We start from the raw sequence: 18,437 nt of genomic DNA on the forward strand, positions 1-18,437 counted from the left end.
TCGTGTGTGTGTGAGAGAGAAGAGAGCTTGTTTCGACGACACGAACTGGAAGTAATCCGCATCTGCAGCGATCGTGAGTGTTCGGGCACGCATAGATTAGATACATAATAGATAGATACATTCATGATAGATAGATAGAATAGATAGATAGAGATAGATAGATAGATAAATAGATAGATTAGATGATAGATAGATAGATAGATAGATAGATAGATAGATAGATAGATAGATAGATAGATAGATATGATAGATAGATAGATAGATAGATAGATAGATAGATAGAGTAGATAGTGATAGATTAGATAGATAGATAGATAGATCGATAGATAGATAGATAGATAGATAGATAGCGATGAAGAGGAGAGGAGAGAGAGAGAGAGAGAGAGGAAAGAGAGAGAGATAGATAGATAGATAGATAGATAGATAGATAGATAGATAGATAGATAGATGATAGTAAGATGAGATAGATAGATAGATAGATAGATAGATAGATAGATAGATAGATAGATAGATAGATAGATAGATAGATAGATAGATAGATAGATAGATAGATAGATAGATAGATAGATAGATAGATAGATAGATAGATAGATAGATAGATACTAAGATAGATAGATTCATGATAGATCGGGTTCACATTCGTGATCGGGACATGTTGGGGATGTTGCAGACTCGCTGTACAGCGACGACAGGGAAATGTACGTTAGCATCTGCGAGGAGCTCGGACTGACGCCGCTCAGCTACTTCGTCAACCACGTCGGCGAGACGGAGCTGAAGATCCGCGGCTACAACCTGGGGGCGCTGGGCACGCTGCCGATCGCACGCACCATCATGGTAACGTCCACTCCGAAGCTCTTCTCTCTCCAACGCTCGCGATCACGTGAAGTGCCGCGACCTTTAAGCGGTGTAATAGTGACCTTCGCTCTCTACTCGTGGATGCTGCGGCTAACTGTTTCATCGCTGCAGTTGTTTTCAGTCGCTGAGCGCGTGAGACATGATAGTACGTCGTGTTGTAGCCACAAGTTACCTTTTCGCTTTTCGCCACGTGACCGCAGGCTGTACGACTGTTTTAAGCTGTTACGGCTGTCGTAGTAAGGATTGTTTCTTGACCCTTAGTTGGAAGCGAGAATGTAACTTGGGGCTAGTCGTGTTGCTGTTTCGCAATAACTGTTTCCAATGACGAAATGTTTCCTTGTAGGCGAACAAAACGGTGAACACTTTGCACCTGGAGGGCAATAATCTGAGTGAGAGAGGCGGGCAGTACCTGGCGGCCGTACTGGAGACCAACACACACCTGAGGATTCTGGTGCGTGCATATTTACAAGGATCCACGGGTAATCGAACTGTTGGCAAGCAGGATATCGGAGTTGGTTGGCATAGAGGGGGTGTTGCATGTCAATTGGAGAGTAATGGGCAGGATGACATCGTACGAACAGTAACGGTGATTCCCACACCATCTCCCCACATCTAATTCACTGTATCCCGATCGCTGCGATCTCAAATTTTTATTCAATTTTGATTTTACATTTCAGATATCAGACTTCGATTCAGATTTTGCAGTCAGCATTGCTCGCATTTTGTTATTGAAAAGCCAACGTAAAATTGAAATGAGACCACAGCGTCCTCTCTGGGCTTGATGTTGATGGCCACCTAATACCTATTCTCTAACGTCTTCCTCCTCATGTCTCCCGCACAGAATTTAGCAGACAACAACCTCGGCGATGATGGAGGCCGCTCATTGGTCAGTGCTTTACTGCGCAACACCACTCTACAGGCCCTCGATCTGTCCGGTAACAACTTCACAGACAGGGTTGCCCGTGACATCAGCGAAGCCCTGAAGGTACGTATAGGCTTCAACCAGTCTCAATGTAGGCTTCAATCAGGCCCACCTGTGACTTTAGCGCAACTCTGAAGGTAGGCTTGGGTTATAGACTCACCCGTGACCTTAGCAAAGCCCTGAAGGTGGGCTGCATTTATAGGCTCGTGAATGAACTCATCGCGGAGCCCTGAACGTAGGCGTAAGTTATAGGCCTACTCGTGACCGATCTTTGATTTTCAGCTAAAGTTTGTACTCTGATTGGAAATTGATGGATTAGAAATCAGTATTTCGATTTTGACTCAACGGGCCTTTTCACAGTTTACGCCCGTTGGTTCATAGGAGTTGAGGATATAAGGAGTTGATCTTAATTGCATGCGATCTGGCGGATTGCCTCGACACATGTGTGTCATTTTACAGAAGAACAAGGGACTTCGCAGCTTGAAGCTGAGCCACAACACTATCGGCAATGAAGGAGCCGAGCTACTCGCAAAGGCAATAGGTTCGCATCTCTGTCATTTTACCATCACCACCCGAAGAAGCCACTGTATATCTGTCTATATATTATATATATATATATATATATATGCTATATGTGCGCCATGCACATCTCGATCGAATTAGTCAGTGCATGTATCTTTTGGTCTTCGCCACTAGGGCCGGGTGATACTCCATTAGGAGTGTTCCCAACTTTAATGTCATTTAGGTTAGGGTTAGGGTTAGGGTTAGGATTATCAATCATTAATCATTAATGATATCAAAGTTGGGAACACTCCTAATGGAGCGTTAGCCGCCATTAGTCTCTTGATCGAAGATTGGTACATTGCTAATGACGCACACAGATGGAGGTAATGTCCATCATAGATGTGGACCGGTGTAGATGGGTTTAGTGCTCGTATGATCACGTCTGTTGGTTTTGGAAGTGCAGGTGCGAGCTCCGTACGTGGCAATGGTTGTCAAGCTATTAATAATGCTAATGGTAGCTACTTTACCTGCAAATCCATTATTCATGTGACTGGTCAGCAGTATATATAGTAGTCAACCCTGGTCAGAAGTCTTCCACGATGATACCAGGTTTATGTGGGTTACCTGGAAAAATGGACAGTGCATGGCCTAATAGGCCTACTAACGATGCCCCACGCAATACAGGTCAGGTTGTTGGTATAGCCAATAAATAGCTGGAGTTAGGTCTTCAAGAAATACATGACGTGAAGATGACGTGCACCACATCGTGTGGCCTACAAAGCAACATATGTAAACTTAACACCTTGCGAATGTCTCATTCTAGTAAAGAACGTACACCTGAGAAATCTCGATCTAAGTTGGAACCACATTCAACCGGAAGGTGGAGCCGCCATCGCCAAGGCCCTCGAGGTATTTACTATCGCCTCACTTGAATATTGGGAATTACACGTAGGCCCCTACCTCTTCTCTGTGTCCACGTGCACAGTAGCAGCAAGAGTACGTTGGCACGAGTAAGCCAGGACAAGGAAAGAATCATATCTACTCTACTTGTGACTTATCAAGCAGAAACGGGGCGCAACGATTCAAACAGGGGGGAGTTTTCCCAAACGGGGCGCGCGCGCCCCGTTTGCGCAACGTAGGGAGAACCCTGATATATATATTCAACAGGCATAATATCCCTGACATGCATCTAGTGTGAAATTTTTCTATAATGATTGAATGCAATTTTAGTCAAGTGCACTCATACATATACACTGTTATGATTATTGCAGGAAGGGAAAGTAGCTATCACTCAAGTAGCAAATCTACTGCTCTGTGTGTATGCAAAGGATACTGTTGGATTTGGAATACTCAAGGCAAAGGTATAATAAATATGCGCGCATTTTACGTAATATATTACATGTTACGTGTTAAAGTGGGGATTATAGTAATTATTTTTATTCATAATTTTGAGTAATTTTACTCATGACACACCAGGATTCGCTTATGCAATAAAACGTACCGATCTCGCTGAAATTTATGTAAGTATCGTAGTAGAAATTCCTGTTCAATGCCTTGTACACGTCTTTTACAGATGGAGGCCTTAGCTGACTATTTGGAAGAGCCTCTGAACAGAATAGCTGCTTCTTGATGACACCAGGTGGCACTACGAGCATGTATCTGACTGGCAGGCTCAGCGATTAAAGAACAGAACAACGCGATGAGAAATAATCATTTTCTTGATGATAGATGATACTAGAGAGCTACATAGCATGTAACCTTGTATTTGAAACTTGGAAATCTCGAATGAAACTTTCTGAATGCATCAGATCAGAAAGATCAAGCTTGTTAGCTTGTATGTATAATATATGATAAGATTATTAACCAGTTGGTGTAGATTTCCGTACCTCAACGTTATTTGATATGTAAAGATTTCTAATGAGCTACGACACATTACCCCGCATGTTGTGTCACTGTCTGAAAATGTTTGAGAGTTTTATTTGGTTAATTACCAGTTTGTGCTCATTGTGGTCATGTGATTAATGATATATAAAATATCCCGTAAATTTTCCCCGAATTTCAAGACATTGGTCATTTTTCTGTTAAATGTTAACATGACACAAGGCAAGAGTGACAACTTATGTATGTATATATGCAATCTGTTAATTACTAGTAAAATCGTGTAATTATATCTTTGTATGTGCTTTTGGTGTTTCTAGGAGCATATTATTATGAGTGTTGTTTTGATATAGCAAAGAAAAATGTGAAAACGTCATGTTAGAAAAATTCATAAAAGTACTGCTGCCAGCTAAGACAGTTGTGGTAATATGATGACGATATTGGGGCTGAAGCTGGTGACGATTACGATGACAATGGTGACGATGGCAATGACGATGATAGTGATGTTCAAGATGATGGTGATGATGATGCTTATGCAAGTAAAAGCAGTTAATTATCATAGAGCCTAGCTTAGTACATGTATATTCGTTACTCACACTTAATGCTGTTCTACTGTGTCATGAACAGTGCAAGAATGCTAGAATGCAAATCACATTCTCACTCATGCAAGTAGAGGAATGAACAAACCCTTACTAGGCTCACAAATATTTTATGCTACCCTATATCACCTAATTAGCCAGCTGCTGTAGACTGCAAAGTACCACACGGAAGAGGATCAGTGTTGGTTAATGTCGCTAGGCAACCAAAATTCTTCTTGGTAATTAACCGAACTCCATTTAGGTTACTGTAAAGCTTTCAGCTGATTGAGTTATCATGAGCACTGGTTGGCCATCGTTGCATATCCTAACAACAGTGTAAACAGATGAGTAAATACTGCAACGGAAAGAGGTAATACAAGGCCTCTCTGAAACAGATCTAATCACATTGTAAGACAAGCTGCACGTCTGGGTCGCATCGCTATAGACGGCAAGAGAAAAACATAAAACGGAATCTAGTGTTGTGTAAATTACATTGAATATATCTGTGATGAGACCCATGGTGCTTATTGCGGTCCGTTTAAAGCACATCAACAGCCATCGGTAGAGTTAATCGAGAGCTTATGGCACACGCAGGAGGAGCCCAAAGGCAAGTATAGTAGCGTCTAACTTGCACATACATATCTCCAGGCGTTTTTAGTCATTGTCAAACAATCGAAATTCGACGATCCATCGCACGCTAACTACTTGCAATTAGTGAATCGCGTTATCCAATCGTTAATATTAAGTTTAATTACTATGCGGCTTTAAACGATCAGGAAAACGTCAATGGAACACCGCGCGAAGAGGGTGCTGCCGCCGCCGCCGCCCGCGCGGCGGGAGACAGTCGCCAGCGCCTCATCTCTCGACTCGACACCAACGACGACCAGCCGCGACGACTCGCGACGTCGCGCGTCCGACCGCGTCGCCGGATCGCAGCATTCGTCGTCGTCGTACGGCTCCAAGCGCGCATCGCGTGTGCCAGTGCCACAGCGGAGGGTCGGCGCGGGGAGGGCGGTCGCAGGAAGGGCTGACGCGGGGAGGAGGACGGAGCGGGAAGGCGGCAGCGGATCGGGCGCGAGCGACGTGTACGTGATGACGGAGTTTCAGCACCTTGAGGAGATCGAGGAGAGGCTGCGCATGCGCTCGCAAGACATCGAGTCGGAGCTGGATTCGCAGCGCCTGGACACGGGTATGTATGGCTGTCCCGAAATTGCACTAAAACACACATTGTAATAAAACACGGAGACGGCTCCTTCATGGGTTATATTGTCTTTAATGCTTTTCAAGATGTAGACTTGAGGCGCAGCGGCCAACCCGTGTGAGACACGGAGTCACGTGAGACGCCGGACTGTGTGTGAGACACGGTGGTGCTGAGACTGCTGGTGAATAGAGAACGTATCTCTAGGAGCGCGGATGGTGAGGACGCACTGCTAGTGAGATGGCGGTCCGTGTGGTGAGACGCGGTGTGTGCAGACACGGTGGTGTGTGAGACACGGGGTGATGGCGCGGTGTGTGACGACACGATGCTACGTGTGTGAGACACGGGTCAGTGAGGCGCGGGTGTGTGAGACACGGGTGGGTGAGACGCTGGTGAATGAGACGTACTCTAGTGAGAGCGTGGTGGCAAGACGGGTGGCTAGGAGTGACTGAAGACGGGTGACTGAAAGACGGTGTGTAAGACGCGAGTGTGTGACGACACGCGATGAATGAGACGCGGGTGTGTGAGACGCGGGTGTGTGAGACACGGGTGTGTGAGACGCGGGTGTGTGAGACGCGGGTGTGTGAGACGCGGGTGGTGGTGAGACGGCGGTGTAAGGCGGTGTGTGAGACCGCGGGTGTGTGACGAGCGCGGGTTGGTGTGAGACGCGGGTGCTGTGGAACGCGGTCGTGTGAGACGCGGCTGGTTGTGAGACGCGGGTGGAGTGTGCGCGGTGGTGGGGCTGTGTTGAGACGCGGGTGTGTGAGAGCGGCCGGGTGTGGTGAAGACGCGGTGTCGTGAGGACGCGGGCTGGGATGGAACGCGGGTGAGTGAGACGCGTGCTGTGTGAAGACCGGGTGTGTGAGACAGGCGTGTGTGAGCGACGGTGTGTATGAGACACGGGTAAGGCTGAGACACGCGGTCGGGTGGACATGGGTGGTATGCAGACACGGGTGTAGAGACGGACACGGCGTAGGTGAGGACACGGCGTGGGGATGAGCGCGGTGGGTGAGACGCGGGTAGGTGAGATGGTTGAGACACCAGACGCGGGTGAGTGAGATGCGGGAGAGGCTGGAGATGTGACGGGTCGGGGCTGGTGAGTACGCCGTGTGCTTGATGCGAGATAATGACACCTAAGACTGGTGAAGTGTGATGCACTGAGACTTTGAAAGCGGGCTGCGTGTGAGTTGAGACACGGATGAGACTGGCAGTGCGGTTGTGGTGTGAGTGGTGCATAGACAAGTGACGTTTGGAGTGAGATGGGATGGTGGAGACACTGTGTGTGCGATGAGTGAGGAGCATGAGTGACAATGGGTGAGACATGATATTGCGTAATGAGTGAGACATGAGTGAGAGCGGGTGAGACCATGAGAGTGACATTGCGTGAAAAATGAGTGACAGTTGACAGAGTGACAGTGAGACATGAGTGAATCATGGGTGAGACATGAGTGACATGGGTGAGACATCAATGCGATGGGTGAGGACATAACGAGAGTGAGACATGAGTGAGAACGGTGTGAACATGAGTGAAAGTGGGTGAGACATGAGCTGACATGGGTGTAAAATCATGAGTGACATGGGTGAGACATTAGTGACGATGGCGTGAGACATGAGTGATATGCGGTGAGACATGAGTGACCATGGGTTGAGAACATGAGTGACATGGCGGTGAAGCATGAGTGAGACATTAGTGACATGGGTGAGACATGAGTGACATGGGTGAGACATGAGTGGACCATGGGTAAAAATGAAGGCGAGGATGTGAGACATGAGTGAGGACGGGTGAGGCATGAGTGACAATGGGTGAAACATGAGTGAACATGGGTTTGCAGACATGAGGCGATGAAATGGAGCATTGAGTGAGAGGGTAGAGGCCATGAGTGACATGGTGTGCAGACGAGAGTGACATGGGTGGACATCGAAGGGCGATCGAGTGAGACATGAGTGAGACATGAGTAGACGGGTGAGCCATGAGTTTAGACATTAGTGACATGGGTGAGGCATGTAGTGACATGGTGAGAATGTGAAATGTCATGAGTGGTATGGACATGAAGTGCGTGCTGAAACAGCTGAGAGAAACAGAGTGTATTGAGATGGCGTGAGAGCTTCTCAGCGGCTGTTATCTCAAACGACCTTTCCGCCGTGTATTATAATATATAGTATATATATTATATATATATGATATATATTATATAAGAGAAGAGAGAGCGAGACGAGGAGCGAGAGAGAGAAGAGAGACGTGTGTGTGTGTGTGTGTGAGAGGAGAGAGAGCTTGTTTCGACGACACGAACTGGAAGTAATTCGCATCTGCAGCGATCGTGAAGTGTCGCGCACCGCATAGATAAGATACATAATAGATAGATACATTCATGATAGATAGATAGATATTAGATAGATAGATAAGATAGATAAATAAATAGATAGATAGATAGATAGATAGATAGATAGATAGATAGATAGATAGATAGATAGATAGATAGATAGATAGATAGATAGATAGATAGATAGATAGATAGATAGATAGATAGATAGATAGATAGATAGATAGATAGATAAGATAGATAGATTAGATATATAGATAGATCGATAGATAGAGAGAGGAGAGAGAGAGAGAGAGAGAGGAGAAGAAAGAGAGAGAGATAGATAGATAGATAGATAGATAGATGATAGATAGATAGATAGATAGATAATAGATAGGATAGATAGATGATTGATAGATGATAGATAGATAGAATAGATAGATAGATAGATATGGATAGATGATAGATAGATAGATAGATAGATAGATAGATAGATAGATAGAATAGATAGATAGATCGATAGATAGATAGATATAGATAGATAGATAGATAGATAGATAGATAGATAGATAGATAGATAGATAGATAGTAGATAGATAGATAGATAGATAGATAGATAGATACTAAGATAGATAGATTCATGATAGATCGGGTTCACATTCGTGATCGGGACATGTTGGGGATGTTGCAGACTCGCTGTACAGCGACGACAGGGAAATGTACGTTAGCATCTGCGAGGAGCTCGGACTGACGCCGCTCATGCTACTTCGTCAACCACGTCGCGAGAGCGCCAGAGCTGAAGATCGCGGCTACAACCTGGCGGGCGCGGGCACGCTGCCGATCGCACCACCATCATGGTACGTCCACTCCGAAGCCCTTCCCTCTCCAACGCTCGCCGATCACGTGAAGTGCCGCGACCTTTAAGCGTGTTATAGTGACCTTCGCTCTCTACTCGGTGATGCTGCGGCTAACTGTTTTCATCGCTGCAGTTTGTTTTTCAGTCGCTGAGCGGCGTGAGACATGATAGTACGTCGTGTTGTGCCACAAGTTACCTTTTCGCTTTTCGGCACGTGACCGCAGGCTGTATGCACTGTTTTCCGCGTCGTAGTAAGGATGTTTCTTGACCCTTAGTTGGAAGCGAAGAATGTAACTTGGGGCTAGTCGTGTTGCTGTTCGCAATAACTGTTTCCAATGACGAAATGTTTCCTTGTAGGCGAACAAAACGGTGAACACTTTGCACCTGGAGGGCAATAATCTGAGTGAGAGAGGCGGGTCATACTAGCGGCCGTACTGGAGACCAACAACACCTGAGGATTCTGGTGCGTGGCATGTATTTACGGGTAAATCGAACTGTTGGCAAGCAGGATATCGGAGTTGGTTGGCATAGAGGGGGTGTTGCATGTCCAATTGGAGAGTAAAGGCGCAGGATGACATCGTACGAACAGTAACAGTGATTCCCACACACCATCTCCCCACATCTAATTCACTGTATCCCGATCGCTTGCGATCTCAAATTTCTATTCAATTTTGATTTTACATTTCAGATATCAGACTTCGATTCAGATTTTGCAGTCAGAATTGCTCGCATTTCGTTATGAAAAGCCAACGTAAGATTAAATGAGACCACAGCGTCCTCTCTGAGCTGATGACCACCTAATACCTATTCTCTAACGTCTTCCTCCTCATGTCTCCGCACAGAATTTGGCAGACAACAACTCGGCGATGATGGAGGCGCTCATTGGTCAGTGTTTTACTGCGCAACACCACTCTACAGACCCTCGATCTGTCCGGTAACAACTTCACAGACAGGGTTGCCCGTGACATCAGCGAAGCCCTGAAGGTACGTATAGGCTTCAACCAGCCTCAATGTAGGCTTCAATAGGCCCACCTGTGACTTTAGCGCAACTCTGAAGGTAGGCTTGGGTTATAGACTACACCGTGACCTTAGCAAAGCCCTGAAGGTGGGCTGATTTATAGCGCTCGTGAATGAACTTAATCGCGGAGCCCTGAACGTAGGCGCCGCGTAAGTTATAGGCCTACTCGTGACCGATCTTTGATTTTCAGCTAAAGTTTGTACGCCTGATTGAAATTGATGGATTAGGAAATCAGTATTTGGATTTTAAGACTCAAGATTTTAGACTCGCGGCCTTTCCACAGTTTTACGCCGTTGGTTCATAGGGAGTTGAGGATATAAGGGAGTTGATCTTAATGCATGGCGATCTGGCGGATTGCCTCGAACATGTGTGTCATTTTACAGAAGAACAAGGGACTTCGCAGCTGAAGCTGAGCCACAACACTATCGGCAATGAAGGAGCTGAGCCTACTCGCAAAGGCAATAGGTTCGCATCTCTGTTATTTTACCATCAACCACCCGGAGAAGCCACTGCTATATCTGTCTATATATTATATATTATATATATATAGGCTAATGTGCGCCATGCACATCTCGATCGAATTAGTCAGTGCATGTATCTTTTGGTCTTCGCCATTAGGGGTGATACTCCATTAGGAGTGTCCCAACTTTAATTGTCATTTAGGTTAGGGTAGGGTTAGGGTAGATCATCAATCATTAATCATTAATGATATCAAAGTTGGAGAACACTCCTAATGGAGGCGTTAGCCGCCATTAGCCTCTTGATCGAAGATTGGTACATTGCTATGACGCACACAGATGGAGGTAATGTCCATCATAGATGGTGGACCGGTGTAGATGGGTTTTAGGTGCTCCGCTATGAGTCACGTCTGTTGCGTTTTGGAAGCGCGCAGAGCGTGCCGCGAGCTCCGTAGCCGTCGGCCTCCGGCACATGGTTAGTCACGCTCATTATATGCCTAATGTGTAGCTCTCTATACTGCAGCAATCATTGACTTCATCGTGACTCGGGTCAACGTACTTAGTACGGGTCAAGCCCTTGCGGTCAGCCAGTCTTCCACGCTGTACCCAGGGCTTAATGTGAGTCACCTGGAAAAGTGGGCACGTGCCGCCTAACTAGGCCTCCCAGCATAACCCTCGCTCCCGGCCCCACGCAAGTAATACAAGGTCTAGTTGTGAAGCATACATCCCCAGCTTTAGGTCTGCAGAATAACATGGACGTGCACCACATTGGTGTGGCCTTACAATAGAACATATGTCAACTTTAACACCCTCGCTCGAATTGTCTCATCTCTAGTAAAGAACGTTGCACCTGAGAAATCTCGATCTAAGTTGGAACCACATTCAACCGCAAGGTGGCAGCGCCATCGCCAAGGCGCCTTTGAGGTACTACTATTCGCGCTCACTTGAATATCGCGGAACTTACAACGTAGGCCGGCCTACCCTTCTCCTGTGCCTGCCACCCCGTGCACACCAGTAGCAGCAAGAGTACGTTGGCACGAGTTAAGCCAGGACAAGCGAAAGAACCACATCTACTCTACTTATAGACTTATCAAGCATAAATAAATAAACTCAAAGAGGTTACGTTAAATTAAACATTTAAATAGCATCACTCCAAATATATTTCCCCCCCCCACCCACCCACCTGGGAAATGCCAGCCAAATCTCTGCTACTGCATGCAGGTTTGACTGTGCACGTGTTGACGCATTCATATATCATGACTTCCTCGACTATATGAGGATGCTGATCAAACGTTCGCAGAAAAATACAGAGCTGAAGTTACTCAACCTGGAGATGAACGCATTAGGGAACGACGGCGCTAACTCGGTAGCACAGATGTTGTTAGGCAACCGCACCATGGTGGAGATCAACATCAGTGCTAACCGCATCGATGATAGGATCGTCCCAACCCTGGCGCGAGCGCTCAGGGTAAACGCCCGCCTGGAGATATTCAGGGTACAAGTTATACATTATTAATACAAGTTATACATGGCTTATAACAGGCTTATATCTTTCTAGCGAACGCAAACGAGTTAGAGTGTGTGCATTCACAATATCCTGAGTGACCAGGTCTGCGTTGTAATGTCTGATCGGTTCTTGTTGCATCTCACTACAATTTTGATGTTAACGTTGCCTACTGCTTGTTAACTGTCGCTTATATTAACTAACGGGCGACGACGTCCATTTCACTAATAGAGTATTAAGGGGTTCTCTCACTAGGTTGGCAAGAATTCACTGGAGCCAGAGAGTTCAGGCAACCTGCTGTCAGCTGCATACGACAACAAGCATCACCCACTCGTTCTACTCGACCTTACGGTAAGCAAAAGTATATATGCCACGCATAGCTGGCTAGCGAGTTGTACAGGGTCAACCGAGCCCCGTTCACTGACAAATATTGCTTCACCGAAACGGTACGAGATTTAGATATCGTTAGTAAGAGTATCAGATCGACACGAGAATACAGGAAGGCATGATAAGATACCCTGTTGATGGGAGTTCTAGTGTGTGGTAGGGCTTCATAGGGGTGCCCCTATGTTGCGCACACGGTGACAGTGCAACAAAATCACTGCAGATGAAATGCGCATGCACCGTTACGATATTTTCGTGAAGCCATACCAATCCCTAGTAACCCGTGTATCAACGTCACGGACGGTGATCGCCCTGACATCAGATGCACACTCGCCTGTCGCTGATTGGCTGCGCGGTCGGCTGCACGCACTAACGCCTTCTTCCGTCTCGCAGGACACGCCCGTGTACAACAAGATGCTCGATATCGCGCGCAAGCTTGCCAAGGTCAAGCCCGGCTTCAGCTTCGTGCACGGCGCCATCTTGTACGGATCCAAACCCAAGTACCGAGGTAGTGTAGCCGCTCCCGCCGACGGTGGTATGTACCCGCGCGTCGTCATTAAGGAGTAACCCGTCGCAGGGTCACGACCTGTGGTGGACGCGTGGGTCGGCAGCGTGCGTCGCGTCGTTACGTCGCTCGCTGCCGGCACCCGTGTTAGCGACGTCGGTCGGTCGTTACTCCACGGCTCGCGACATCCTGCGACCAGTTCTTCGTTATGACGATGATCTATGATCGATGATCATCATCATGAGGATGCTGCTCCTGCTGCTGCTGCTGCTGCTGCTGCTGCTGATGATGATGATGATCGTGAGGAGGCTGCTGTTGATGACGCTTCTGTTGTCGCTGCTACTGCTGCTGCTGTCGCTGCTGCTGCTGCTGCTGCGGATGATGATGTTGCTGCAGATAATATTACTGCTATTGATGCTGCTGCTGACGATAATGATTATGATGATAATGATTATTATGATGATCATGATGCTCCTGAGGATGATCATTATGATAATGCTGATGCTTCTGCTGCTGCTGCTGACGTTGATATGCAATGATGGTGATAGCAACAGCAAAGAAAACAGTGATGAAAATGATCGCTGTGATGATGACACTGACAGTGATACGGGTGATGATCAATTACTTCTTGCTATGTCTGCTCAGCCTCTCTGCGTCTTAACGATCATGCCCCTGTCAGCATGTACCGCCAAGCACGTAGATTGCAACTTACGCTGGGTTTACACTACCGACTTTATGTTGGCGAATGGGACCAACTTCCCAACTATACAACCGACAATCGGCCAACCAACTGATCGATAGCAACTAGTTGGGAGATTAGAACATGTTCTAATTTCGCCAACTAGTTGCTATCGATCGGTTGGTCGCGCAACATTTGCGTTTTCACTGCCGATTGTCGGTTGTACAGCTGGGAAGTTGGTCCAATTCGCCAACACAAAGTCGGTAGTGTAAACCAAGCTTTACGCTGCTCACTCGCTTATATTCACCGTGAGTTCCGAGTGGTTACCGTGAACACGCGATGTTAATCCACCCCTCGCGTGGCCCTACGTAATAACACACGCACGTGCAACTTTCTCCCGCTGGTAGCGATTGCGTATGATGTTCGTGTCACTGCTTTCTACGTGTATCAAGCAGACGATGCGGACCTGACAAAGGAGAGCCCACTCACCATCCTGCGCTGGCACATCGCCAAGAACAACCTGCGACTCATCGACTTCTTCAAGCAGTTGGACACCAAGCACAACATGGTGCTTAGCACGATGGAACTTCTCGATGGACTAAAGGTACGTATAGGGTTATAGATGGCGATCAATGAAAAAGGTTCATGATTTTTCTTTGACCTTCAGATGCATGCGGTTGATCTTTGGTCAGAGTGTTAAATCTTTGGTGGTTGGTCGACGTCGGGTAATTAACACGTTGTGTATTGGTCAGGAGTTAATGAGAGGGGATTGCTAATCATTAATTATGTTATTGGTGTTTTAGTGGTGCTTGCAGTTGACTGTTATTTATTTGTTGGGTTTTTAACGTAGCAGTGCTTTCAGTTGCCTGCTGTTCCTATCTGTGACCGGTTGACATAATTCCTTTACAGTTGACTGGCGTTCCCCTCACTAAGTATCAGTCGTCGGAACTCATTGCACTTCTGGACACAGATTCTGACGGTCTCATCGAGTTCAGGTACGTATGACAACTTTTTACTTAAAATTATCAGCCTCCCGTATATTGTAACATGACCAAAATAATCAGGATTCTCGCTTGTGGTCGTTAGAACTCGAATACGTTAGAACGTGAGAGCTACCCGTATCATCCCACCCCTACTCTGTACGTGGCGCGCTCTACACGTGACGCGCTCTATACGTGACGTACTCTACACGTGACGCGCTCTATACGTGACGTACTCTACACGTGACGCACTCTATACGTGACGTACTCTACACGTGACGCGCTCCATACGTGACGTGCTCTACACGTGACGCGCTCTACACGTGGCGTGCTCTACACGTGACGCGCTCCATACGTGGCGTGCTCTACACGTGACGCGCTCTGTACGTGTCTCGGCGTCGCTCAGCGCGTGTGATCGCTCGCTCCGCAGGGACTTTGTCATCCTGGAGAAGCGTTACCGCGAGCAGCAGCGGCACGAGCAGCAGAACAACGGCGGCGGCAGGCTGACGCGGCAGACGACGCAGGCGCTCATCGAACCGCACGGCGCAGCCGACCGTCGCAGATACGTCAAGGCGCCATCTAGCGGAGGCAGCGGAGGCGGCACGGCGAGGCAGTCGATGGTGCGGCTGCCTCCCCTCAGCAAGGATGGCTACATGAGCGGTGGCTCGCCCATCGACAAGACACGTCCGTACTGAGACGGGCGGGACGAGGGAGGAGTGCGGGAAGGTGGAGGAGCGGAAGGAGAGATGTAGAGAGGAAGGAGGATAGGTAGAGGGACCGAGGGGGGAATAATAGAAGATTAGGGTGTCGAGAAGGTAGCAAGCTGAGAGGTGAGAAGTGAGGGGAAGCAAGGAGTAATAAAAAACGAGGGAATGCTGTATAAAGGTAGGTAGGAGTAAGGAGATAGGTGGAGGGGTGAGGAAAGATGGTGGGATAGTGTAAAACGGCAGTGAGGGGTAAGGGGGAAAGTGGAGGGGAGTGAAGCACCGTGAACAAGGGGCTGCGGGTAATGGAGGAAAAAATCACAACTATTATTATTTATTTATTTATTTATTTATGCTTATACTATACGGTTTCACGCAGACGGAATATTCCTAATTCTACACCTTTGCTATCGATTCGTTTGACATCCAACATCCATAGATGCAGCAGAATATGATTATGGCGACACAACTATTCCAGATTGTAGAGCGTGTAACCTATGGATTGCAAAGGCTTGTATAAACAATAATCTCAATGCATTATCACCTATTTTAATGATATACTGTTATATGTTTGACCAATAAAGCTGATAATCTCAAAATGTATTCATTTGTTGTTTGTAAAATATTAACATAAAATTATGAAATTACTCCATAAAAAATACACAAAATAGTTCATACATTAACCAGTCTTTAATCAGTATGATCTTCACTCACAAATGAGTGTAGAAAGATGTTGTGCACTACCTTCAGATATGTACAACCACAAGATGGCGTGTCACTATTTTGAAACTATGCAATGCAATCTTAAGTAACCCCATAATGTGGCATAACATACATGATTATACAAATCAGTACAGACACAGAAATGCCTGCTCCTGATCGATACACAATTAAATCATCAGATATTTTCACTTGAAATTTATAGTTAATAACGTTAACTTATTAGGCTCTTTAATTCAGACGGCATATTGTAGGCTTCTTGTAATCATGGATGTGTTCATGTCAATATGGATCCCTGAAGTAAACGTCATATTCACTAGTGACTATAACTTCTGTTCAACCAGTTATATCAGTCTACAACACAGATTCAACACTCCTAAAAAAACTGCTGCTCGTTAAGGAACAGATATATTTACATGTCACTGTAAAGATAAAAAGTGCGGAAGGCTCCACGTTCAAAAACGTTTTTATGGCGAAAACAAAACGAATAAAAAACAGAGGCAACTCCTAAAAAATGCATCCCGTTGTGACTGACTTGGAATACCATTTAAACAATGTAAACGTCAGCAATACACTGACAGCGCCATAGCACGGTAGACTTGTTGCGTAGGTCATCATTTCATTCGCCGAGACCGTCATCCACAAAAGAGTAATCTTAGCGTTATCTACCATACCGGGTAATTGTTACAAAACATACGACAAACCCATGGTACATGAGTAAAATACGTTTAGCACAACCAGGTTTCTGAGATGCCTGTACAAAGTGAGAGGGCATACACCTGATACACAGGTCCGAGTGTAAAGGGTGTTTGTTCACATATAGATCACTGCAGAGGGTGTCTGCTGACGCACTGATCACTGCAGAGGGCGTCTGCTGACACACACGATTCACTGGCAGAGGGGGCCTGACGACACACAGATCACTGCAGAGTGCACCTCTGACGCACTGATCACTTGCCAGTAGGGCGTCTGCTGACACCAGATCATTGCAAGTGCAACCTCTGACAACACTGATCCACTGCAGAGGGCGCTCTGGCTGCACACACAGATCACATGCCAGAGCTGCACCTGACATGACCGACAGATCACTGCAGGATGCACTGCATTGGACACACTGCAATCATGCAGACGGGGGCTTGCTGACACACAGATCACTGCAGAGTGCCTGCTGACACACTGATCACAGCAGAGGGCCTGCTGACGCACAGATCACTGCAGAGGGGCCTGCTGACACACAATCACTGCAGATGCCCTGCTGACAGCACAGACACTGCACGAGGGGCCTGCTTGACACACAGATCACTGCAGTAGTGCACCTGCTGACGCATCGATCACTGCAGCTGGGGGCCTGCTGACCACAGATCACATCAGAGTGCACCTGCTGACGCAAGCAGATCACTGCAGAGCGGCCTGCTGAACACAGATCATGCAGCAGACTGCACGGCTGACGCACAGATCACTGCAGAGGGGGCCTGCTGACACACAGATCACTGCAGAGTGCCACCTGCTGACACACAGATCACTGCAGAGTGCACCTGCTGACACACAGATGCACTGCAGGGGGCCTGCTGACGCACAGATCACTGCCAGAGTGCACCTGCTGACACACAGATCACTGCAGAGGGCGCCTGCTGACGCACTGATCACTGCAGAGGGCGCCTGCTGACACACTGATCACTGCAGAGGGGGCCTGCTGACACACAGAATCACTGCCCAGAGTGCACCTGCTGACCACAGATCACTGCAGAGGCGCCTCGCTAACGCACTGATCACTGCAGAGGCGCGCCTGCTGACACACTGATCACTGCAGAGTGCACCTGCTGACGCACAGATCACGTGCAGATGGGGGCTGCTACACACAGATCACTGCCAGAGGGCGCCTGCTTGATGCACTGATCACTGCAGAGGCGCCTGCTGACACACTGATTCACTGCAGAGGGTGTCTGCTGACGCACTGATCACTGCAGAGGGCGCCTGCTGACACACAGATCACTGCAGAGGGGGCCTGCTGACACACAGATCACTGCAGAGTGCACCTGCTGACACACAGATCACTGCAGAGGGGGCTGCTGACACACAGATCACTGCAGAGTGCCACTGCTGACGCACAGATCACTGCAGAGGGGGCTGCTGACACGACCAGATCACTGCAGAGTGCACCTGCTGGACGCACAGAATCACTGCAGAGGGGGCCTGCTGACACACAGATCACTGCCGAGTGCCACTGTTGACGCACAGATCACTGCAGAGGGCGTCTGCTGACACACAGATCACTGCAGAGGGCGCGCCTGCTGACGCACAGATCACTGCACGAGGGGCCCTGCCTGACACACTGATCACTGCCAGAGTGCACCTGCTGACGCACAGATCACTGCAGAGTGCACCTGCTGACGC

At 47.5% G+C, this 18,437-nt stretch overlaps 1 protein-coding gene across 1 annotated transcript in view; it reads left to right on the top strand.

Moving 5' to 3' along the window:
- LOC106807531 (leucine-rich repeat-containing protein 74B-like) overlaps window positions 1-17,741 on the top strand; it is a 24,772-nt gene extending 7,031 nt beyond the window's left edge. Inside the window, exons 3-14 of the mRNA XM_014809898.1 lie at window positions 671-834; window positions 1,199-1,306; window positions 1,697-1,840; window positions 2,237-2,318; window positions 3,105-3,190; window positions 11,868-12,062; window positions 12,327-12,422; window positions 12,849-12,963; window positions 14,095-14,243; window positions 14,549-14,634; window positions 15,050-16,881; window positions 17,665-17,741. Coding sequence (XP_014665384.1) covers window positions 671-834; window positions 1,199-1,306; window positions 1,697-1,840; window positions 2,237-2,318; window positions 3,105-3,190; window positions 11,868-12,062; window positions 12,327-12,422; window positions 12,849-12,963; window positions 14,095-14,243; window positions 14,549-14,634; window positions 15,050-15,314 — 1,490 coding nt within the window. The 3' untranslated portion in view covers window positions 15,315-16,881; window positions 17,665-17,741. The remainder of the gene's footprint in view (window positions 1-670; window positions 835-1,198; window positions 1,307-1,696; window positions 1,841-2,236; window positions 2,319-3,104; window positions 3,191-11,867; window positions 12,063-12,326; window positions 12,423-12,848; window positions 12,964-14,094; window positions 14,244-14,548; window positions 14,635-15,049; window positions 16,882-17,664) is intronic.
- The last annotated feature ends 696 nt before the right edge of the window (window positions 17,742-18,437 follow it).

The sequence above is a fragment of the Priapulus caudatus genome, unplaced genomic scaffold, assembly GCF_000485595.1.
Source record: "Priapulus caudatus unplaced genomic scaffold, Priapulus_caudatus-5.0.1 Scaffold221, whole genome shotgun sequence".
NCBI lineage: Eukaryota > Metazoa > Priapulida > Priapulimorpha > Priapulimorphida > Priapulidae > Priapulus > Priapulus caudatus.